We start from the raw sequence: 25,129 nt of genomic DNA on the forward strand, positions 1-25,129 counted from the left end.
ACGGTGAAGTTGAACCAAAAAACTCGCCCACAGTTTTATGAATGCTGTCATGAGTTGGTTGACCGTTGTGGAATATCTGTGTTACAGATTAACATGTACATTGTATATGTCTCGTTTTCCACAGCAAAAATACCTTCATCGACGTCATAGCCGAATGTGATCAGTTGGTGTCACTTTTTGAACAATTATCTGCGAACCGATCGGAACATTTTAGAATTATCCCGGGTTTTTATGATGTTTGGTTGCATAATCTACTTGAATGTGCAACGTTTAAATTTTTTTTATTTTAGGTATTTGTCTTATTTCGGTTTGGTAGTAAAGAACATCAAATGTGGAACAAATAATTGGCAGCTATATAATCATTTGGATTTTTTTCACTTTTATATAGATTTTTGTGATTGGACCAATTTTTGTGTTTTGCCTATTTTCTTTATCGTTTCATGATATTTCAAATATAAGTATATATTAACTTGATTCATTCTGAAATAAAACAATACCCCCCGAATCCATGAAATGTATTCGAAAGAAACTGTTAAAGTACAAAAAATTCTAGATTCTCTCTGTTTGGAATCATTCGGCTGAACTTTCCGGAACAGGCATTCTTATTGGTGGATTTTCAATAGTACTGATAAATCAAATTTTGTTGAACGAATTTGTATCATAGCTATAAAGTGTATATGGACTATAAGAGATAGGGAAGATACCAGAGGGACATTCAAAATCATCAACGCCACGGCTAAAAAAATAGTATTCGACCCAGAAAGATAAAAATGACAAGACTGGTGTTTAGACGAAAACAAAATGTCTCTTATTACTTGTAATATACTCATACCTATGCCTTTGGTTTCAACCAATTAAGTTGTGTCCATCAAAGAGATAGCATTTTCTAAACTCAGATATGAAAATGTGTTGGTATCTTTTTGTTTTAATAACTCACTCTAGATACCACGATTAGCATTTTGTGCACCAGACGCATGTTTTGGAAGTGTTTATTATCTTGTATTGGATTCCACTGCCTAAAGTTCATTGTTTGTTACCAACATGACCAAATAATATCAGTGTTTCAAGGGCTAAAGGTTTTTTTAATTAGGAAAGGTAGATACATTATATGAACCTTTCAAAACCTCAATTATATTTAAATTACATCTATAATGAACTGTAATCTAGGATTGTTAAAAAGACTAATTAAATGAACCAAAAAGATATGCAATTACATACTATATCAATGAATTACATTATATTATCAGCATTGCACTGGCGCCAGTTTCTCCGTAAAAACATGTATCTGCATAAATTAATACGCTTATCGTTTATCTTAAAACGTCTTACTAATTAGAGAAAACATAGTTCGTGACTTAATACATGGCATTGGATGTTTGAATGTGCCGTTCAAAAATGGATCGCAATAAACTGTTTTCCAAAGTTTTGTTTCTATCATTGTTACTCATACAGCGAAATTTTGTTCTGTGTGAAACATGTAAGGCTCCCGAATGTAATTCTGTAAAGTTTCCTCTCCTGGATAATCATAAAGCTTACCTGTTTGCAGAAATGGATGTTTCGTCAATGAACGAACAATTAAAGGAATTTATTCAGAATGAAATTAATGTGACGTGTAATAATAGAATTGAAGAATTCGAAACGAAACAACGTATTTTGGGAAATTCAATATCGGAGATGTATAATAAAAATCTAAGATTGTCACAGGATACTTTAAATCAGCAATTAGAAAATTTAACAATCAGTTTCAAAATGTCACAAATGACGAATGATGAAACAATTGAAAGGTTTGTCAACAATTCAATGGCTCAAATTGACAGGGAATTTGACAAAAAGCTGGAAGAGATGAAAAAGAAAATACTTGCTGAGCATACAGCTAAATTGCACAATTTTAACCAATTGTATGAAGAGAAATTTGAGAACTTTACACGTGACACTAGTTATAGGATTGAGATGCTATCTAAATCTGTGATACAAGAAAAACACACTTTGATTCCAAAGGAGAAAGAATTTAACAATACAGAAACAACAACTGGTAAGTTATTAATTGATATAGAATGTAAAATTACAGAACAGCAGCAGGTATAAAGTAACGTGATTAGAGAAAAAGTGACATGAATACCGGAAACAGCATCATTACGAAGCCTTTCTGAGCTTACTATATGGATTTTACTTATAGTTGAAGGACGAACGGTTGATGAGTTGTCTGTTGACAATCTTATCATATCTTCTTATTTATTTTTATGCAATAATACAGAACAGCAACACATGAGATAAAAATAGAGGAGACGGTGTAAAATTATAAAAATGATAACATATTAATTAACGAAAGTACAAAAAAGTAATATTGCAGGTAAATAATTAGGTAAAACAAGTGTAGTGCGATCAACATTACATATAGATATTGCAACATGTACACTTTTTAAAATGAAAGAGAATGTAAAATTGCAGACGTGTTAAAATGTAAGTTATAGATGACTTCAAAACAAAAATAAAGAAGATAGATTAATGGACAGAAAGAGAATGCAACTTTACAAACATTGAGACAGAGGGCAGACAGAGAAAAAAAATGAAACATTACAGGCATTTTGAAAAAAATTGTATAGACGAGAGAGAGAGAGAGAGAGAGAGAGAGAATCAGAACATGTACGTAAATGAGAGGATGTAACATAAAGCAGCAGCACAGAAAATCAAAATGATTCAAATTGCATCCAATAAGATTTTCAACATTAGATTTAGATTCAAAAAGGGGGACGAAAGATACCAGAGGAAAAGTCAAACTCACAGATCAAAAACAAACTGACATTGCCATACCTTAAAATAAAAAGACAAACAGACAAACAATAGTACAGAAGAAACAATATAGAAAACTAAAGACTAAGCAACACGAACCCCACCAAAAACTGGGGGTGATCTCAGGTGCTCCGGAAGGGTAAGCAGATCCTGCTCCACATGTTGCACCCGTCGTGTTGCTTAAGTTATTACAAATCCGGTAAGGGTTGACCAAAGTCTCATCGAACGCAACACATATACGACAAACATGCATAAACATACATATAACTACGTCACTTGGTCCACGTTGAGAGTTCTCTCATTGGCAATCATACCACATCTTATTTTTACATGTACTAGGGACAAGTCCAATCTAATTAAATTTAAATCCTTGAATTACTCTTTTTCTGATATGTCGCGCGTCAAGGTCCTTGATGCGCGACGTATCAGAAAAATAGCGATTCAAGGATTAAATTCTAATTAGATTGCGACTAGTCTCAATGGCAATCATACCAAATCCTATTGTACATGTAAAACGTATTTAAGTGCCATTTTAAAAGAATTATTTTGGATTATATATATAAAGTACAATTATAATTTCATATAAACATGTAATGATATCTGGACTCCTTGTTAAGATCGATGGTATGGCAGGTTTGGGCTACAATGTTACATGTTATATATTAATATTATGAAAGATTGGAACAAAATTTGTCACATAAATATTCCCCTTCATAACGACCAGTTTCAAATTTGAAAATGTATTCATACATAATGTCAACATGTAAATACGTATTCTAGAAAATTGATGAATAAACGGAACAAAAACTTTCAAAAATCTGTTAATAACATTAAATATTTTTAAAAACACAATCGATCTATTACTTATCCCTTAGTTACTGTTAATATACTATTGTAACAAACAGGTAGCGAATCATGACGATATATTGTAAGGATGTATTATTATATTTTACAGACTCAGCTGGTAAAGAGTTTTACCTAATATTTCTCGACAACTTAAACAGTCGAACAGAAGTACGACTTTATATGGTTCCCAGGCAAACTGGAATATGTAACATTTATATTCCTTATCTTTCCACAAATAAGTCAGTTGATGTGTCTAATACCAGCACAAGTTCTTACATAATTAATCGAAATATTCTAATGAAATATATAGGAATTGAAAACAAAAGTGTACATATAAAATGTAATGTTGATATAAGTTTATTTGGAATGAATTATGCCACCCGAAATTCAGACGGATATATAGCATTACCGTTTAATCGTCTGGGTCAACGACACGTCGTTCCAACATTCAAAGTGCAGCGAGGGCCAGCTAATGTTGGGGTTGTTTCACCATTAGATAATACGGTTATAACAATATTACTGAAAACAGCAGGTGGATCAGTAACTTATGGAGGAAATAATTACTATTCGGGTCAATCTTTTTCCGTCACATTATTACAGTATCAAACATTTTACATTTCACATAACCATGATCTCAGTGGAACAATTATATCATCCTCTAAGCCAGTAGCTGTAGTTTCCGGAGTACAGATGAGTGTTATGAACGATGAATGCTGTAACCATATGACAGAAATGATTTTACCTGCCAGACAACTAGGCAAGGATTTTATTGTTCCGGTTCTTTATAACTCCCAGTGCAATGTCAGAATATTAGCTGATAGGTCGTCTGAAATATCAATACATGGATCAAAAATGCAAAACAAAACACTTCAAGCAGGAGAGTTTCTTGAGTTGACCAATTATGTCACCACAACAATTAACTCAAACCACGGTATTCTCGTACAGATTTATTGTGACACAACTTCGCAGACAAAAACTTATGATTCTATAATGGTTACACTTCCGAGCATTCAACATTACAAATCAGAGTATCAGTTAGTCGTGGTCTCTGACTTTCCCGATGATCAACCACCTGACCATTTTTATATTACTATAATGATACGGTCAGATGCTATTCATGGGATACGATTAGATGGTAAATCTAAAATACAGTATATTTATACATCTAATAACATTTCAATGCTAGCTCAATCATATCTCGTTCTGATACATGAAATTCAACCAGGAGGGCATACAATTGAGCAGATAGACGACGTACCCTTTGGTCTTATTGTAAATGGGAAAACAACACTTGAAGGATATGGATATCCTGCAGGTTTTAGACTTAATCCATGAATTATAGGAACAAGAAAAAAAACTTAAACAGTGGATTCAGATGTGTTCTCAAAAGCATAAATTAGTTTTGTTTAAGGGATCTAAAATAAATAAAATGCATGTTTTATTAATTTGTATTCCAAGCTTCACTTTAATCAATAAAATATATACCCTCTTTATTACAGGATAAAAGCGAAATATGACAAAGTGATATTCAAACTCATAACTCGAAAACGGACTTACAGTGCTATTAGAAAAGAAATAAAAAAATAATAGTGCCGTTAGAAAAGAAATAAAAAAATGTAATGGTCCAATTTGCTACAGGTAACTTCTAAATAAAGAACTTGTCAACACTGAGGTTGGGGATCGAAATCCCTCGAGTGCGTTAGACTACAATCTCAATTAATAAGGATTGTTGATGTTTTTTGTCGAAATTCGGTGATTCATTCCAGGCACTCGTAGTCTCCTGCTTCATCCAACAATAAAAAAACTCACCGCAACGAAATAACTAATAGTGCTGCAAGTAGCGTTTAACAAAATTTTTGAGTATTTCGCTTTGTTTACAAGCGATACAATTGATAAATATATACTCAGATAAAAGAAGATGTGGTACGTGGACCAATGAGACAACTCTCCATGTAAGTCACAATTGTAAAAGAAAAATCAGTATAGGCAGAGACATATATGTCTCATATGTCTCTGGAATAGGTCAAAGGAAGGTCTTCAATATGTAGAATTGGTCCGCTCCGAACATGAAGCTATAAATGGTCCAACAAATGACTAGTGTAAAACAATTCAAACGGGTAAACCATCTGTCTTATCTATATAAAACACTAGAAACGAGAAACACTCATAAACCACAATAATTGTTTAACATCACAACACAGAAAGACTCACTCAATAAAAAATTAAGATCAATATACTGAACTTCGAGGAAAATTCAAACAAAAAGTCCCTACTCAAATGGCAAAATCAAAATCTCAAACACATTAAAAGAATGGATAACAACTGTCATGTTCCTGACTTGGTACACGCATTTTCTTATGTAGAAAAGGATACATTGGAGTCGGTTTTATAGTAAGCCAGACCTTTCACAAATAGCAAACTTAAATTCCAAAGGAACATAGAACAGACCTAAGATTATCCAGGATTTCCTCTTTGGTAATTGTCGTGTGAGTATACGTTGAGTTTCCAAGTGAATTGTCAATACCCAATTCGTTTATCAAGCAGTTGATGTAATAAGTTTTACACACAAAAACGATGTTGTTAAGGGCTTTATCTGCGAGGACAACACCATATTTGTCATAGAGGTAGGATAAGTGTTTTGCAACATTTGGGTCTTTAAAGATTGAAGTAGCATGGGCATTGATAGACCAATTCAGTTTCTTAATTCTGATTTGTATCAACGACCTCACTGCCTTATTCCATTCTGAAAGAGTGTATACGTCTTCCTTCTCGCGTTTAGCATACTGCCTGGCATAATCCTCGACTGAATCCATCAAAATTTTAAATTTGTAATTCCAATTGATGGATTCAGGCTCACGATATTTCAGAACTTTAGATAACACATTTCGTAGGGAAGTGTTATTAACAATGTTGAGGTCACAGGTAATAACGTAGCCAGTCGGATTGTATGTGAATTGGGAACTAGCACAAGTGCAATCAGGAGGTTTAGACTTGAAGTCGTCAATATTGAGATCCTGAAAAAACTAAGTAATTGAAAATTTTAGTTGCAAGAGGTTTGGTATAGGTATAAGAAATGATCTTTTTAAATAAGGAGGTAGTTTTGATTAAAACTAATTTATGATGAATGATATTTCCTAAGTTGATGCCATCGAGACCTTTGTATGCAAAGGAACGATCTTTTCTCTTTATCATCTTTCCCATGGGGACTGGCTTGAAAAGTCTGTGACTTGTAATATCCAAAATTATAGCTGAATAAAGTGTTGTGCCAATGTGATGAATACCTAACTTATTCCTTTCAAACTATGGTAATTATTTAAAGTTTATTCTTGTGTTATGTTGTTATACATGAATAACTGTCTCCAATTTGAGCGAGTTAACTCATTAACATTCTATATGTGCATGTCACATAAATGAAAATTAATGTTTCAAAAAAGAAGAGGGAAATAATACATTGGAGTTTCATAACGTCATGGCACACAGATTTGAGGCAGGACAAAGGATCACATATTTGAATGACATGGCATCATGGGACATAGATCTGAGGAAATTACAGATTTGAGGCTTAACATAAATTTTACTCCTCCTTACATACAACGGTTTTAATATATCAAACCAAAAAGGCTAAAAGAAGGACAAAAAGTGGGGAAATTCGAAAATCTAAACATAAGTCAGACAGATAAAACTAAAAAGCAAAGAGTGAGGCAAACAGACCAACACAAATCTACTTCAGACATTAAGACCTTTTGTGAGACATCTAAGAACACCATGGCAACCACAAAAACGCCAACAAAGCATAAACATACACTTTTTAAAACATAACATCAAGAACCTTACCAAACTGTGGTGATTCCAAATGATACAGGATGGATAACAAATCTTTTCTCAATCGATTGTATTTGTCAGCATTGTCGCAATGGTCGGTATAAGTTTGGTAATAAAGATAAAATCATTCTATGATATATCACTATCACAGAGAGAGGGTGGGATGGTGGTCCCAACATTTAAATGATGGGTGCCACATATGGTGCAGGATCTGCTTACTCTTCAATTAATACATTAATATAGTTCCATTCTAGATCAACATTTATAATAAAATATCTAATTATGAATTGATGTGAACATTTTATAAAATTGAAGCAGTTTATAATGGAAGTATTTTATCAGTATCTGATGCTTTTTATAGAATTATAAGTGGATAAGTTTCTGTAAGCAAGAAACACTCATAGTTAGCTTTGACATGAGTCTTCAACTTAGAATTCTTCAAAATCTACAATCAGAAGTGATCACATAGATCAAAAATTAGTTATCCCCTATGTGTACTTCTTAAAAAGGACAAATTTAGGAGAAGAAAAATATACATTGTCCAAATTTCATTTTTAACACAAAAGTAGGATGCTGTTCAAAAGTGATATTTGATTATCTAAATTCCATTTAATAATTTTGTATGCTTGCTGTTGTGCAAAATTGATTGACAATAATAGCAACATTGACAATGCATATTGTTATAGAGTGTCAAAACTATAAGTGTGACAAAATATAAGATATTCCAATGAAATTTTATTGTTTCATTTCCATAGATACAAAAGATCTTATTAAATGGAGATTGGTGTGAAAGAAACAGTCACTTTAAACAGTAATATAACTATAACATTTTTTGAATAATATTAATAATAATTAGCTGCTGTCTAGAAATCAACAACAATAGAGATAAATACTTGTTTATAAATAATAAATAAGACATGAATAGAAATATAGATTTATAAAACATGGAAATATTGATGACATTATCTCATTGATAAACTTAACACTAAATATTTATTATGTGAAAAAATAAACAGAAACAATTCAAATAACAATAAGAAAACAAAAGATCAACAAAGAGCAGAAATGATACAAATATCCTACGATCTAATATACATAACTTACATCAGATTATATAATGTGCAATAATTATAATATAGCAGAGTTTTTCACATCAAATAAAAATCATCTGTAGATATATTATATATGAGCCATGGCTGCATACATGTATGACCCTTCATATCATTTGTATATAAACAATCTTGGACAATGAACCGGTTATATCTTAGCATCAACTTGGTGACACAACTTTGTTTTTCTGCATTGAATATATGTGTCTACTTTGACTTTGGTAAGAGATTGATGCAAGTACAAGTAATATAATTAAATGCATTTTTTCTAGTATCTCAGTATTCAGAAATGTTGACTTAAGTACAATCTTTAAAGAATTAAGTGCAATCAACCCACTTTAAGTGCTTCCATTTATATTTTTACAATTAAATAAAACATTACTGACACAAATAAATTGATATCTTAATTAACTGTTTACTACCATTGACTTAGATATTTCTTATTTGTTTTATCCAGATTTATTTAAGGATCCTAGTTTTTAAGAATGAAAGGAGATGGTGGGTTAATAATCTGTTTAAAGATTCAAAAGAAGCTTCTTGTTTCCTACACAACAAAATCTTATTTATTCAAAACAAAAGGGACAGCCGTGAAACACAAAAACAAAAATTTACACATAATTACTTGAGTACAAAAACAATAACAAAACATACAAATAAAAAAAGTATTCATTGGTCATGGTGGCTTTTATCACAATACTGATACAAAATATAATTTAAAATTACAAAGGAGGTATGATGACAAAGTTATTTACAATGTTCCTATTTATCAAATGTTATTGAAAGTGATTGAAAATTAATTTTCTGAATTTAAATGCCCATATCTAACACATTGCATGCTTTATATTATAATATAAATATCTGATCTGTACAACCTTATTTGATAGCACTGTTAGGTTATAAGCAGCTTTATAGCACTGTAAGATTCAATGTTAAATGCATCCACTGATTTGTTACTATTTATCACAGACAAGCAGTATCACTGATATAACACAGCTTACTGCTAAGAATGTTCTAATTAAGTACTGGCAACATATTTAATTCTTTTTCATAATTGATAAATATAAAATTATAGAATTAAGTGTCTAAGTTTTTTGTCCCTGGTCAAGAGTCCATACTGGCTAGAATTCTGGATACCTCTGTACGTTGGCTTGCTGTCATGTGTTGAGTTATATGTACTATTGAATCCATGGCAACCTCTGGATAATCTTGTAACAAACTGTAATATTCAGAGTAAGATATTCAATTCAAATAATTGGTTATGAATTCAGTTTTCATGTAAACAAAGGTGTCTAACTTAACAGTACCCAAAATAGAAGCGGAAATCTTACAAGATTTCCTAGAGACTTAAACAATTTATATTTTTATGATTTGATACTATGCACATCTTTCAACATAGGTAAAAATATTTGGATATACACAAAACGTTCACAGTATTTATCAACAGATGAAGTGTTTACTGAAAAAGCAAAATGTACCGAAACGTGGCCAAGTGACTTCAATCAAAACGTCATCCTTTTGAAATTAGTAAATACAATATGTTTCAAGGATCAATTTCTTAAAAAAAGAAAGTAAGCATGGACAAATAACCAATTGTACAAAATATTTGAAGAAAAAAAACAAAAGCGCTGTTATACGACTTTTGACAATGCGAATTTAAGCATGGATGCTATTTGGGTACTCCTCATTATAGAATCATTGATGGTTTGGAGGTTAGTTCAGACCAATTTTTCTATGGTTTCATATGGATTTAAAATCAAATTGGTTTACCAATATAATAAAGAATGATACGGCTACAAAATAAACACAAAATGATTTTTTTTTTGTCTTGTTCATAAAAACTGTCAAAGTAGGTGCAATATGGGTACCGTCACGTTAAAAATGTTAAGATATAAGAAGTAATGGTGTAATTTGGTTACTTGTGTCCTTGTATTGCTGTCTCATTCAGGTATACAGCAACATGTCCCTTTATTTTCATGAATAGAATTGTTGTATATCATCTACTCAAGACACATTCCACAAATTCTACTTAAAGCTTCATTTATCGTCGTGTCATATGTTTTCGTATGTCATATGTTTTCGTATCAACCACATTTCGTCGGTTTCGGCTGCATACGCGTACATTGTGGCGTGTTTTTCGGTTTCTATATTTAGAACAACAACACCACTACAACTTGACATATTTAAAACATATTCAACGTCGCTTTTTAAAGACGTTAGAACAAATTAAATAAAACTGACCTATTTAGCCATTTTTATTTAATGTCAAAAATATGCATCACTAGAATAGCTATAGAAAAAAATTCTGAAGGGTTAAAATAAAGTCCAGATATGTTTTTTGCAAGTCAGATACCGGATCTTCAAGACATATGACTGTCATGTGTTTTTTGGGCCGTTTTAGTTTACAAACCAGTGAGTTAAAATTAGTAGGGTTCTTATATAAAATGGTTGTTCAAAATCTAATTATTCAATATTTCATTTATAATTTTTTTGTATACATCCTTGATTCATGAAGATGAAACAGTCTTGACTTTTTATATTTAATCCTAAATTTTGAAAACTGCATTTTATTTTAGAAAAAATAATGTATTTTGTACAAACCAGGTGCCAATCTGAAATTAATCAAAATCTTAAAATTTCAGCACACAATTTACCAACCTAAAACTATTTACTAGTAATTTTTAGTACTGAAAAGTATTTATTTACTTTTTTATGATTCAAGCGATCATTAGAACCACGACTTTAGAAAATATTAATTTCCGGATTTTGTAGTCATTTCCTGTCCGTGTACTGATCCAATTTTTATTTCATACGAAAACATATGACGCCGTTTTTTTGACATACAAAAATCGCAAAGTAATCGGAAACAGTAAAAAATCGTAGTAAGCATTGAAAAAAAATCTAGATACCTTAAATCAATCTACAGGACATGGTTTTTAAATTTGAGTAAACACCGGAATAAAAACTCAACAGTGAAAACTGTAAGCAGTGAAAATTGTTATTAGTACAAAAACACATTACACGATGATACTTTAAAAAGATCATATTGGAACTATCATGCCCAATTAAAGTTTCTGTCTGTTAAAAAGTTACCATCTAACTTCTAGTACATAATACATATACATTTTTATGTTGTCTTTTGTCTTTACTGACCTTCTAACTTTCTGTAACACATGTTCTCTATGTAAACATCTAATGTTGTCATCTATTGAATTGTCAGCTCCATCTTTCTTTTGTTCTAGTAACCATTCTACAGCAGCTTTGTCATCCTCCCATTTATAAGCCTGTAATTCAAAATTGTTTTATTCAGTAAATCTATTCCTCAAACATGAAAATAACCTTTGTGTATGCAAATGTTGAAATACATCATTCGCTGAAATTTTAATAGAAATATGGTTTGAACAGGCCATAAAGGTATATGTGTTTCCTGTCTCCTGCAAGAAGTAAGTTTGATGGTCTGAAAGCTTTTAGATTTTTTTTTTTTTTCTTATTGATAGTCAAAAGTCAAACATAAAGTCCATCAAGAAACAGATAAAAAGTTCTACATGCTGTAATATTACATTTCAGCATGGAAAGTGGAAAAAATATTTAGATATAAATTATGCACTACTTTGTTTATATTACCTTCCCTTTGTATTTTAACATTCAGTTAAATAGACCTAATTGCTATTTATTCTAATCAGGATAGGTTCTGAATTATAAAACTCTATAATGGTGTCATTAACCAGTGGAAGCTAAATTGGGTCCCTTTTTTAACTATGTATTGTGCATAAAACATTTTAAAGAGGCATGCTTCAAGCATCATAAACACTTCAAAAAAGCATATTTATGACTTTAAAAAACTGGTTCATTAACTTTCAAAATTTTTAAATATTTGCTTTCTGAAAATATTTTTGTCTAAAAGTAATGAAATCAAAACAAAAAAGTGTCCAATATTATATTTTCATAGATGTTCTGTTATGGGTCGAATGATTTCACAAACATTGATAAACCTACATTAATAGCTCCTTGATCCTCTACAAACCATCGGCCAATCATAGACTTTAACTGTCCTTCACTCTGACTGTCTGTGATCTGACGAATCCTGTTCTTAACTTCATTCTCTAGTAATCTTCGTCTAACGTGCCAGTAGAAAAACTCTCTACTTCTCTGCCATTCTAAAACATCCTACAAATACAAGGAAACATATAAAGAGCTAGTTCTTGGTGTAATTCTGAATTCAAATAGCAAATTATATTGAATTCATTTTACAGCAAATTGCATTGAGTGTGAAGGTAAAGGTAATATGTTTGGTTAGCTTGCTTGCAAGCTTAACGGTGAGTCATTTTAAAGTTAGGTATACTACCCTTCTTTAAGAGTAGACTAGTTTGACATATAACTAATCTATCTGTCTGTAAGACTAGACTTCTCCAAAAGCAGGGAAGTATACCAGACCTAATAATTACCAAGCAAGAACGAAAGATATAACCTTTACCTACACACTCAATGCGTTTTGCTGTAAACATATTTTATACATTAGATAAAAAGGTTTAATCAACAACAAAAAAGTTCTAGAATTTCTGAAAAAAATCAATGGAATGGAACAAAACAATACATAAACTCTTTCTGTAGCTCATCTTAGTAGACATGTATAATAAACTTCACTTTTATTTATATAGATGTGTATTAGAAAGAAGTCCATATAATTGTTATTTTCACAAAATGGTGAAGGCCAAAGTCTGCAGAGCAGAACCAAACATAAACTTGATCTGTAACTCATCATAGTAGACTTGCATAATAAGAACAGGGCTTCCAAAATTTTTCTGAGCCAGCCGGACATTTTATATTTGATCCGAATTTTAATTCCTAAGACAAAGTCACAAAAGGCAATTATGGTAATCAGATGGCCATCCCAATGATTGACATTAAATTAAAATCGCTATTAAACTTTACTTTGATATGAATTTGATGTTCTGACATAAACTGTTAAAATTGGCATTGCATCATTTAAAGTGTGCACATCAGCGTGCTCATATCTGCATTAGACTCTTTATTTGTGCAAAATGAAGTTGTCTAGAACTTTATTTTCGTTTTTAAAGTCACATTTTTCAAAACCGGATGTTGACTTGACAATGATAAAACATGGACCATAAACGGATACGTAAAATCCGTGTACGTTAACATAGAACTACTGAGCGAAGAAGCTCTTTCCACGTTATTTCTTCAACAAAATACTTGAAATGAACGTTAGATACAGGTATCAATGATACTTTTAGCATTTTTGAAGAAATTGAATTTCCCACCTGTGCACATGCGCACACGTGTTCTTGTTCATACAACATAGTGCTGACGATTTTTCATTTAAAACCTTTTTAAATGATTTATCAAATCATGTTTATAAATGTATTTATTATTTGTTTTAAATCAATTAGATACAAGCTGCTGAAATGTACGAAAATAATTGGGAATGGACCGATTAATTTATACGATGTCCGGTACTGAAAATAGTTTACCTGTCACCTGAACAGGCAGTTTTCAGCTGTCCAACAACTAATTAGCCTTTATTAAAATTAGAAAGTATTGAAGTAGGGGTTGTTTTGATAGTAATTAATCATCATGTCACTTTTATGACCGGAAATGTATGGCTGTTAAAGGCAAAATGTTGGGTCAAAAAGATCGTGAATTTATATGTTAAAATGACCGAAAAAGCCTTTGAAACTAAAAAGTAGATGACCGTTTCATGCTTTGCCCAGCCGGTCTTTTACCGGACATTATACAAATGACCGGCATATATGACCGTTTTGGAAGCCTTGAATAAGAATCAGCTCAATATCTGAAAGTGTTTACATCAAAAGTCATTTTAACTACTATATTCATAAAACTGCATAACTGTTTGTTGCAGAATTAAAGAACCTTAGTAACACACTCACATACCCCACGTCCCCACATTGTCATTGGAGAAATTAAATAAGTGTAAGAAAAAAAAATTGTATAAGAAAAATTAATTTCCTGCCAATATGCACATCTAAATAGTATGTCCTTATTATCTACAAAATTTCATGAAATTCTGTTGTGTGGTTTCAGAGGAGTAAGGATGACAAACTGTTGCAGAAGTACATTGAAGCAAATAAGTTCAAAGGGGCGTAACTCCTAGAAAAAAAATTGAATCACAATTTCCCGTCGATATGCATAACTACATAGTATGTCCTTATTATCTGAAAAGGTTTCGTGAAATTCTGTTGTGTGGTTTGAGAGGAGTTGCGATGACAAACAGTTGCAGTAGTACATTAAAGTAAATAAGTTCAAAGGGGCGTAACTCCTAGAAAAAAAATTGAATCGCAATTTCCCGTCGATATGCACAACTACATAGTATATCCTTATTATCTGAAAAGGTTTCGTGAAATTCTGTTGAGAGGAGTTGCGATGACAAGAAACAGGACTGACAAAGGGACTGACGGACGGACGGGTCAAAAACATTATACCCTCCGCAACTCATTGCGTGGGGTATAATAAGGGATAAGTGTAAAACATATGGCCCCAACAACTTCCTTGCAGGGCCATATAAATAGAAATCCTTTTACGTACACTAATAACTCCCTTCTCATCCATACGACCAGGTGTGTCATGGAGGTCAGCAAACAATACTGCCACCTGGTGGTACATAGGTAGTAATAAATCCTTTCTCTTTTTCATCTGATCTTCCAAAGTTTTTATTTCTTCCTCTGATAATTCAGGACTGTTTAAGTTTTCTACAATTTTCCTCGTTACAGAATCTATACGTTTCATTGTTGTCAGTAAATCTTTCTCTCGGAATTTAATTTCAACAGTGCCTTCTGGTTCAAGAACACCACCCCTACAAAATATATAATCAAACAATAAATTTGAGAATGGAAATGGGCAATGTGTCAAAAAGACAATAACCCCACCAAAAAGCAGATAACAAGTATTGAATTTCATCAAATCTTAAAACAGATATTTTTACATTTTATCTTACTGCCTTATATTTTATCTTACTGCCTTACATTTTATCTTACTGCCTTACATTTTATCTTACTGCCTTACATTTTATCTGCCTTACATTTTATCTTACTGCCTTATATTTTATCTTACTGCCTTATATTTTTTCTTACTGCCTTATATTTTTTCTTACTGCCTTATATTTTTCTTACTGCCTTATATTTTATCTTACTGCCTTATATTTTTTCTTACTGCCTTATATTTTTTCTTACTGCCTTATATTTTATCTTACTTATCTTACTGCCTTACATTTTATCTTACTGTCTTATATTTTATCTTACTGCCTTATATTTTATCTTACTGCCTTATATTTTTAAGATGATGGATAGAACCTAGTACTTGAAAATATTTTTCATTACAAAGGAATATCCTGTCGTGTAAAGTTGAAATTTATTATTTTCATGATGAACAATGTTTCCATTTAATTCTATTTTATATAACCTGTAATATATTTACTGCAAATATGATATTCATGTGCCATTCTCATTATGTTAGCCCAAATGTTTTAAGTAGAAATTCATTTGACAGCTATTTATCAAATGTTATAATATGTTTAAGATGCAATTATTTACCTTTTCATATATTTATTATTAATGCTTTTTGTACAGAGCTGTTGATTTGTCCAGATCTACTACAACCGACAATCATACCTTGACAATTGATCGGCAAACATTTCCCTGTGGGTAGGATTGATTAATGGATCTACTTCAACCCAAGCTCCTCCCCTTTATTTGCTATTGACAATCAGATACATACCTTGATAACTCATCAGCAAACATTTCCATGTGGGTAGGATTGATTGATGGATCTACAACAACCCAAGCTCCGCCCCTCAACTCTCCATTTGGTGGAATATAAATCATGATTGGCTGTTTGTATTCTACTAAAGCATCCACAATATAGGATCCAAACTTTAACACTTGGTCATACATGTCTAAAAACAAAAATTGTTAAATAATCAATAAAATAGACATTCTATTTGTTGTTATCATACTTCTTCACGAAATTATTTGTCTGCTGATCTACTGTTTTTAACATCATTTAATTTGGAAAACTCACTCACTCAGCAATGGGTCTCTCTCACAACTACTGACATTTAATCTTTCATCTGGCATACATCAAAATATAATTTCAACGAGTTCAATCAAAATCAATTTGAAATAAATGTTACTGATGTTCAAACCTTCCAGTTTTCCGGCTTTATGGGGGTATCCCTAATGAGAGGTGTTGACTTGACCCTTGAATAACTCAATAATCTTGACCCTTGAATAACTCAATAATCTTGACTAAATATATTTTAAAAATCATTGAAAGGAGTAAAAAATACAGTTGAATATAGGGTCTTTGCATCTGAACTAAACACATTTATTCAAAAACCAGTTGTTGGCATCACACAGGTTATGTTCTTCTCATATATGTTATGATGGTATGATACTAAACCCCTAACGGGAAGGATTGTGCCTGATATTCATATGATGAAATCATAATCTTTCAATCAGTTTAATTGAAGTCTGGAGCTGGCATGTCAGTTAACTGCTATTCTAATGCAATTAGTTTGTAACGATAATTTTCATTGGACGTTGACAAATATTTGAGGGGTTAGATTCCACGTTCTACCAGTCCGTAACTAAGAAAGCCACCATTTTGAATTCCGATTTTTTTGGGGTATGTAATTTCTCAAAAATAAACAAGATTGTCCCATTTTGAGCCTCAAAATCTTCTTTTTGTCTATATTGAAACCATTCTGAAGCGTACGAAAAGTAAAAATACGTTAAGTATTCATGTTTGACATCCAGAGTATGCATATGACGTCACATTGTTTAGATGCTAAAGACAATGCAACAGTTTCGCAGACTTTTTCATTTATGGCATTTTTAAGCCAAAATTTTTATTAAATGAAATTTAATTTAATATGTGGCATTAGAATGGAGATAACTGTATTGTATTTTAAGCTTGGCCTTCGTAAAACTTGATTTTTCTGTCGCAAATATCCGTTTACCTATCTCCGCTCCGCGTCGCTAGGTAAACTCAATTTGCGACAGTAAAATCTACGTTTTACGAAGGCCAAGCTTAAAATACAATACAGTTATCTCCTAAGTAGTCTGTTGTCATTTATGTATAATTGTCATTTTGTTTATTTTCTTTGGTTTCATCTTCTGACATCAGACTCAGACTTCTCTTGAATTGAATTTTAAATGTACGTATTGTTATGCTTTTACTTTTCTACATTGGCTAGAGGTATAGGGGGAGGGTTGAGATCTCATAAACATGTTTAACCCCGCTGCATTTTTGCGCCTGTCCCAAGTCAGGAGCCTCTGGTCTTTGTTAGTCTTGTAGCATTTTAATTTTAGTTTCTTGTGTACAATTTGGAAATTAGTATGGCGTTCATTATCACTGAACTAGTATATATTTGTTTAGGGGCCAGCTGAAGGACGCCTCCGGGTGCGGGAATTTCTCGTTACATTGAAGACCTGTTGGTGACATTCTGCTGTTGTTTTTTCTATGGTTGGGTTGTTGTCTCTTTGATACATTCCCCATTTCCATTTTCAATTTTATGTAAACTCATACAAAACCATAGGCCAAGTTCAGATGGATATCTAGAGTAGATGGGATTGACATGGTCATATATAACACCTGTTATGATTGGATATGGATTACTGCCATTAGAACTCAAGGAGTTCTGGGTTGTGGCAGGGTTCCTTGAGGTTATGACATTAATCCAATCAATTTGGTCTCTTGTAGAGTTGTCTCATTGTTACATCTTCTTTTTTATATCTCCATCCAAGTCACAATTTACAAAAGCAAACTGTTATAGGTCAAAGTACAGTCTTCAACAGGGAGCCTTGGCTCACATCAAACAGCAAGCTATAAAGGGACCCAAAAATGTGCTTGAATTTCCCATGGTATTTTAGAAAAGTTTGTAAGTATGTGTGTTACCTTTCATTCCCCCAGAAAATCCTCTCCAGTTAGCAAAGATCATTATTGGTAATTCCTCTCTGTTAAAATCTTTAAGTGCCTGAGCTGTTTTATAGGCTGAGTCTGGGAACCATACCTGACCAGCTTGCTGTAAAATCTACAATGACAAAAACAGGATTGAATAATTCAGTTACAGTATGTTACACAATGTAATATGGATGAGAAATCTTTAGTCAGAAAATTAAAAAAAAGATATATTCTGCCTTGAAACAGCAAAGCAAGCAATGAACATGATGAAGAAAACTCATTATTCATATCCAATATATGAAACTAAATGATTTGGCTAACATAAACTGAATATCTGTCATAGAAGGGCATTATTTCAAAAGTTGAATGAGTTACCTTGAGTTCTGAATCTAAATTGGCAGGATCTGCTGGTGTAGAAGTTTCCACAGTTCTTGTTTCTACGGCAACAACTCCCATAGGTATACCTCCTAGCCTGCAAACAAAAATATTTTAATCAATGTATAATGAGTGGATTTTTTTCTTGTAATGATTAACTTTCCCTCATTTTTTTGGTTTTGGGGAATAAGCCTGATGCAAGATTGCATTTATTTAGCTGAGCCCAGTTTGTCTATTATTAAAGAAAAATAGACATAAATACAATATGAAGATGACTAAATATTCTGTTGTATGTGATGAATTTGGTTCCCTGACAGTAAATCCACAGTAAACATGCTATTTCAAATTGATCACAATTCATCATAAATGTTAAATTAGTGGTTGCTAAATTATATCTACAGCAAATGTATCCTATGATGGTTGTTCCTGTCTACATTGATTCATATTGTTTATGTACTGTCATATGGATCATACCTTGCCCTGCCAACAACCACTGTTTGTGCCCATCCAGCCATGATCTCACTGAATGAACCTTGGTCAAAAAAACCAGACTGCCAAACTGTCTTTCTATCTATAATGCATAATAAATTAAAACATTAACTCATAATTCATCAACATAAACAGTCATATAAACAGAATACAAACTAAATTGACATCTCTACTTTATCATCCATCTGAAAGCATAAACCACATTACTTGACAGTCTGTGAGCTTTTAGAAATAACAGAAACACACAGGAAAACAAGAATGAAAATGAGCATGTGTACTAAGTTTCAATATGGTGTGACTACAACTTCATGGTAAACTTTCTTGACCACTTAAACCTGATACAGAAAAGATGAACAGAGTTTTGAACAGATCTACAGACAAGGAAAAACATTGCTCGACAGAGTTAGTCCATACTTATATCATCTTAGGGTTACACAATGGTATGGTTCTATCTATATAAACATACCAGGATGAGGCCTTCCAGCTAACATCCACCTAGGATCATAGGGTGCCTTTGTAGGTACAAACTCTATATTCCTATCTACAGGGTCATGTAATAAACTCATTAATGGTAAAGGACTGCCATGTTTCTGTAAACAGAACAATATATTAGCATATAATGTCAGGATAATTGCTAGAAAATAATTTTAACAATTTGTTAAGCTTTCAGTTAAAATGTATTTCAAGTAAACTGAAAAAAGGACTTGAACAAAGTTAACCACCACTTACTCACATTTTTCTTGTGCTTTATGTATAAAATATATCCATAAATGTAGCATTTTTTCTATTTATTGTTTAAGATAAAAAAAAAAATTGATACAAGTAATGTAAACTTTTTATAGCTTATAAACACGCCTACACTTACAAGTACTTATCAGTTTCAAGAGCTTTGGTGAGCAAAACAATGAAAATTAAACAACAATTGCTAAATTCTATATTATCAGGTGGAAAGACTCATTGGCAATCATACCACATCTTCTTTTTTATAATATTACATTTAATGGCGATATAATTTGCTATTGTTATATTACCTCTGGCATGTAAGATAAGTACTGTAATATTTGGACAACTCCATCAAAGTCATTAGCTACCACGTCATGTGACACTCCATTATTATACATGATCTGTACCCCACCTAGCTGGTTATTACTTGTGTAGACTTCTTTACCGAGGACCTGTAAAATAAATCAGTCATTAGCTACCACGTCATGTGACACTCCATTATTATACATGATCTGTACACCACCTAGCTGGTTATTACTTGTGTAGACTTCTTTACCAAGAACCTGTTAAAACACATCAAAGTAAAAAATGCTACTGTTTCAAGTGACATTCTTTAAAAACTGAAATTCGATACATTTTTTTAATTTTTGAACAAATTCTGTACAAGTGAACAGCTATGCTGATGCGAAATTTTGTAATTGACAACCAAATCTTATTTCAATGTTGTTTTACTCATGGCTATGTTGTAATTATACAAATCCATAGCAAATCTATGCTTTGTTACACTTGATCTATCTCATATGTAAAAACTGGTCGGTCTATATAGAAACAATCATAATCAGCTGTGCCATGAGCGCATGATACGCCTGTCGTCTTGTGTGCTATAATCATAAATAGTTTCTGAGATACAGCGTGACATGTGAAAACCCACATTTTTTAACAAAAACCTCAATAACTCTAAAACAAAATTTTGAATCATCACCAAAAAGTAAACAGATCTTTAGATAAATATAACTAAGAAGTGTATAAAGTTTTAAGCAATAATCATAAACTGTTTACACTGGACAGACGGATGCCGGACATTTGTATATCATAATACGTCCTGTCAAAATTTTTACTGGCGTATAAAATTTTTATTTTCTATAGATCAGAGCTGAAGATTTATTCAGTTCACAATTACCATCACTGTTGCCACTTTAATCAATACTTTATGTTGAAGGGGCATATGTGTAATGAATCTCATGTTTAAATCTAACAATATTTATATAATGCATTGTTAAAATAAGCCCAAGAACTCTAGACAACTAAAGTTAATGTCAACTCTTTTATTGTGTTGTTTAGTTGCTGTGTCATTGATGTTAATTCACCAACTAATTTTATTGATGTCTAAATATCTTACCTTATTGAGGGCACTAGCACCTGTCAGGATAATGTTAGAATTTTCTACTTGGATTGTTCTCTGCCCTAGTCTCACTAAATATCTTACCTTATTGAGGGCACTAGCACCTGTCAGGATAATGTTAGAGTTTTCTACTTGGATTGTTCTCTGCCCAAGCCTCACTAAATATCTTACCTTATTGAGGGCACTAACACCTGTCAGGATAATGTTAGAATTTTCTACTTGGATTGTTCTCTGCCCTAGTCTCACTAAATATCTTACCTTATTGAGGGCACTAGCACCTGTCAGGATAATGTTAGAGTTTTCTACTTGGATTGTTCTCTGCCCTAGCCTCACTAAATATGCACCTATACCAATAGCTCTACATGTCACCTATAAATATACACATACATTTAAACAAAGAATAGGTTAAAGCAGTCAAAATATATAGATGTATTACTACTGATTATAGGTAACTATTCAAAATATTTCATTGTACATCAAGAGAAATCAATATATATTATTTTAATATAAATAATGAATAATATAACTCCATACATGTCTTTCAGCCAAAAATCTATACATGTTAAAGATGTATACATCATATAATTGAATAATACACATAAAATACAAAAATTTTAAAACTGCACATAAATGTAACCAAACCCATAAAACTTTATTTTAAACAAACCTGAAGTGACTTTTAATTCAAGGTAAGAGAACTATGCTCTTATAACCAAAAACATGGAACCAAATTGGCGACTTAAACTTCTGAAACATTGTTGTTTTTATTCCACATTAAAAATAAGATATTATACAGGAAAAAGAGATCTCAAAACATTCAGATTAGCCTATAAAAGGGACATTTCAAACTCTTATTGTAGTTACACTTAAATAAGGATACACCTTTCTGTTTATAGATAATCTTACCAGATTAATTGTAACAATTTCATCATAAGCTTTAGACGTCTCTCCAGCTATCATACCAGAACCTTTTAAATTCTCTACACCTAGTCCATCGTCTCTTCCTGTTCAACATCAATGTTAAACTCATTAATTCTATGTTATATACTATAGAAATGCTATCAAGTTAACAGTTATTTAAGGTGGTACCTAACACTTTAACTAAAATTAATTTGGCTGGTTTAATTTTCTTAAAATTTTGACAAATTATTTACTTTGACCCTTTGACAAAAATATAAAAATTTCAAAAAATTTGAACCAACCGTTTAATCAGAAAAACTACACTGGTTATATAGCAGTTTCACAAACACTTCTTTTGATCATTGAGAAGCTTAATATTCCCTTATGATCACAATGTCATTAAAACGTTCTGCTGATTTTACAGAGTTATCTACCTGTAGTGTTAGGTACCACCTTTATACATTAGCAAATTGTTCAATAAATGACATCCATTGTCTAAATCAAGACATCGAAAGATCCCCATCGGTAGGTTTGACAACTGATGATATGATCTAGACAAGGACGTATATTATGTTAGTTATACGTCCTTGATCTAGAGAATATATTGAATAACGCAAAATCTGAGAATACTTTAAGAGCAGTCACAGAACTACAACGGCATGCAGAATTATACCCATTTAATCTTTAATGACCCTATCTGTACAACTTTTGATCCTTTAATTATCATTAAGAATATTTTTGATCAATGAAAGTCAGATTTCCGGTATTAATATGTGTATATAAAGTGTTCATTTAATATCCTTATAGTTCTCGTACATATGGCAAATTATAATTTTATCCTGGGCTTGATTTTGTTAAGAATTATTTGACAATTCAAGATACATTTATAGCATCTGTTTATGTTACTATTGTCAATAGGTGACATGTTTATGGCCTAATTTACACTTTGATGGTCTTTAATCTGTTGATCACTTTATCATGGGGTTAATTAGTGTAATCACTACGATTTACATGGGTCTATGTTTACTTTGCAATTTCCTTTAATACAGACTATTTGTAACCTTTGTTTCTAAAGATTCAAATTATCAATTTGTTTTTTAGAAAACAAAAATCCACGAATTTAAAAACCCACGAACATGTAAATATTGCTCAATCCACGAAAATTGATACCAACGAATTAAAGTACTTTCACAGTATTTGTGTAGTCTAATGTATAACCACTACAACAGTGTCAAAGAAATTGTTATTAAATTATATATTGAATCACTTTAATGTATATGAATTACAAAAACGCAGTATCAGGTTCAAGGGCAATAATTATGTGTACTAACATACCTATAATATCTGTAATTTTGTATCTAGATTCTCCTCCATCTTGTATTAATTCAGCCCTGACAGAGTTCATAGCACTCACTTTCTTAAAATCTTCTGGACTTAAGTACAAATATTTGAAACCCTGCAAAAAATAATGTTCTACTTTATAATGAGTTAGAGGTAAAAATCAGACAAAAATATATGCACATAAATTTGTAAATAAGTGTTCCAGTTGAATGTTACTACCAATGGAATGTGTCTGTATTAGACTGGTTTCGACTTTTGGAAATAGTATAATTTATTTCCATGCACATTTTCTATGCAAGGTTTAAGTGATTTTTGACAATGATAGTCTTAGATATGAAAAAAATTGAAAGAATATTTCAATACCTTCTGTGATGGATATTTCTTTTTTCAAAATTGTATTTCTATAGTTTTATGGTACATATTTTTTTTTATTATCCAATATTCTATTAATAAAGCAGAAAAGACAAATGCTAAAATATTTATTTGCACTTCCTTATTAATGTAGGCATGACTTACAAAGGCCTTTTTTAAATCAATTTTTTACTTCCTTCTTCACATGTCCTGACCTATCAGAAAGAATATTATATTTCAAGGTCATTTAAAAGATGTGTAACCTTTGGATGACATGACATACCTTGTCGGGGTCAGTATTATCCTCCCACGCTACTTTAAATAGATGTTTGACTTCTTCTGCCAGGCCTATTCTGGCTCCACTGTTAGCGGATATATAAATCCTGGGATATCCATGTCTTCTTGAATGCTCAGATGCTCTCTATAAAACAAAAATAATAGAAAACTTTAAAATTCAGGTTAGATGAAAAAAAAGTATATTTTTCTGCAATAAGTATCAATTTTGAGAATATTTGTTTTGAATGTGTCTAGTTTCCACTACACTTTTCTACTTTCATGAATAATAATAAAAAGCTATGACATGAGCGCATGATATGCCCATCCCTTTTCCAAAGAATAAAGTTCTAAACTCTGAGATGTAAAGTCCAAAGTGTATAAAAAACACAAGCCAGCTCACATCAATAGCTATAAAAAAAAAACTATCAGAGTTTAAAGTAAATTGGTGAATGCATTTTTGAGTTATTGTCCAATTTTTTGATAATGAACAGACAGATGGACAGAAGGACAACAGTACACCGTAAAATGTCCCACAAACAGGCTTATAAAAAATGGTATACTTTTGACAATTGAATTGGACTATTAAAAAGACAAGCCTCATTCAAATCCTGTATTTTATTTTAGCCTGATGCTGTGGTAAAACAGGAATGATTCAAAGGGTAACTTTGTAACAAATGGAAATTACTTTAAAAATAATCATACTATTTACCACAAAAATTTGTCAATGCATAATTTGAAAAAAAAATGAATTCATGCTATCATTTGTAGA

General features: G+C 31.7%; 2 protein-coding genes across 2 annotated transcripts in view; one reads left to right on the forward strand and one right to left on the reverse strand.

Annotated features, from left to right (window-relative positions):
* Nucleotides 1-1,548: 1,548 nt before the first annotated feature.
* On the forward strand, nucleotides 1,549-4,971 carry LOC134688104 (IgGFc-binding protein-like). The gene is made up of 2 exons (XM_063548574.1): nucleotides 1,549-2,032; nucleotides 3,746-4,971. The coding sequence occupies exons 1-2, from the start codon at nucleotides 1,549-1,551 to the stop codon at nucleotides 4,969-4,971; spliced, it is 1,710 nt and encodes a 569-aa protein (XP_063404644.1).
* Nucleotides 4,972-8,170: 3,199 nt separating this feature from the next.
* Nucleotides 8,171-25,129, reverse strand: part of LOC134688405 (acetyl-CoA carboxylase-like) — a 68,900-nt gene continuing 51,941 nt past the window's right edge. The window contains exons 41-54 of the mRNA XM_063549108.1: nucleotides 24,368-24,505; nucleotides 23,728-23,848; nucleotides 22,399-22,496; nucleotides 21,751-21,861; nucleotides 20,399-20,542; nucleotides 19,834-19,957; nucleotides 19,353-19,449; nucleotides 18,879-18,975; nucleotides 18,498-18,633; nucleotides 16,317-16,494; nucleotides 15,129-15,396; nucleotides 12,561-12,731; nucleotides 11,718-11,848; nucleotides 8,171-9,783 (exon numbers count right to left, since the gene is read on the reverse strand). Coding sequence (XP_063405178.1) covers nucleotides 9,669-9,783; nucleotides 11,718-11,848; nucleotides 12,561-12,731; nucleotides 15,129-15,396; nucleotides 16,317-16,494; nucleotides 18,498-18,633; nucleotides 18,879-18,975; nucleotides 19,353-19,449; nucleotides 19,834-19,957; nucleotides 20,399-20,542; nucleotides 21,751-21,861; nucleotides 22,399-22,496; nucleotides 23,728-23,848; nucleotides 24,368-24,505 — 1,929 coding nt within the window. The 3' untranslated portion in view covers nucleotides 8,171-9,668. The remainder of the gene's footprint in view (nucleotides 9,784-11,717; nucleotides 11,849-12,560; nucleotides 12,732-15,128; nucleotides 15,397-16,316; nucleotides 16,495-18,497; nucleotides 18,634-18,878; nucleotides 18,976-19,352; nucleotides 19,450-19,833; nucleotides 19,958-20,398; nucleotides 20,543-21,750; nucleotides 21,862-22,398; nucleotides 22,497-23,727; nucleotides 23,849-24,367; nucleotides 24,506-25,129) is intronic.

This window comes from Mytilus trossulus, chromosome 10, assembly GCF_036588685.1.
Source record: "Mytilus trossulus isolate FHL-02 chromosome 10, PNRI_Mtr1.1.1.hap1, whole genome shotgun sequence".
NCBI classification, from domain to species: domain Eukaryota; kingdom Metazoa; phylum Mollusca; class Bivalvia; order Mytilida; family Mytilidae; genus Mytilus; species Mytilus trossulus.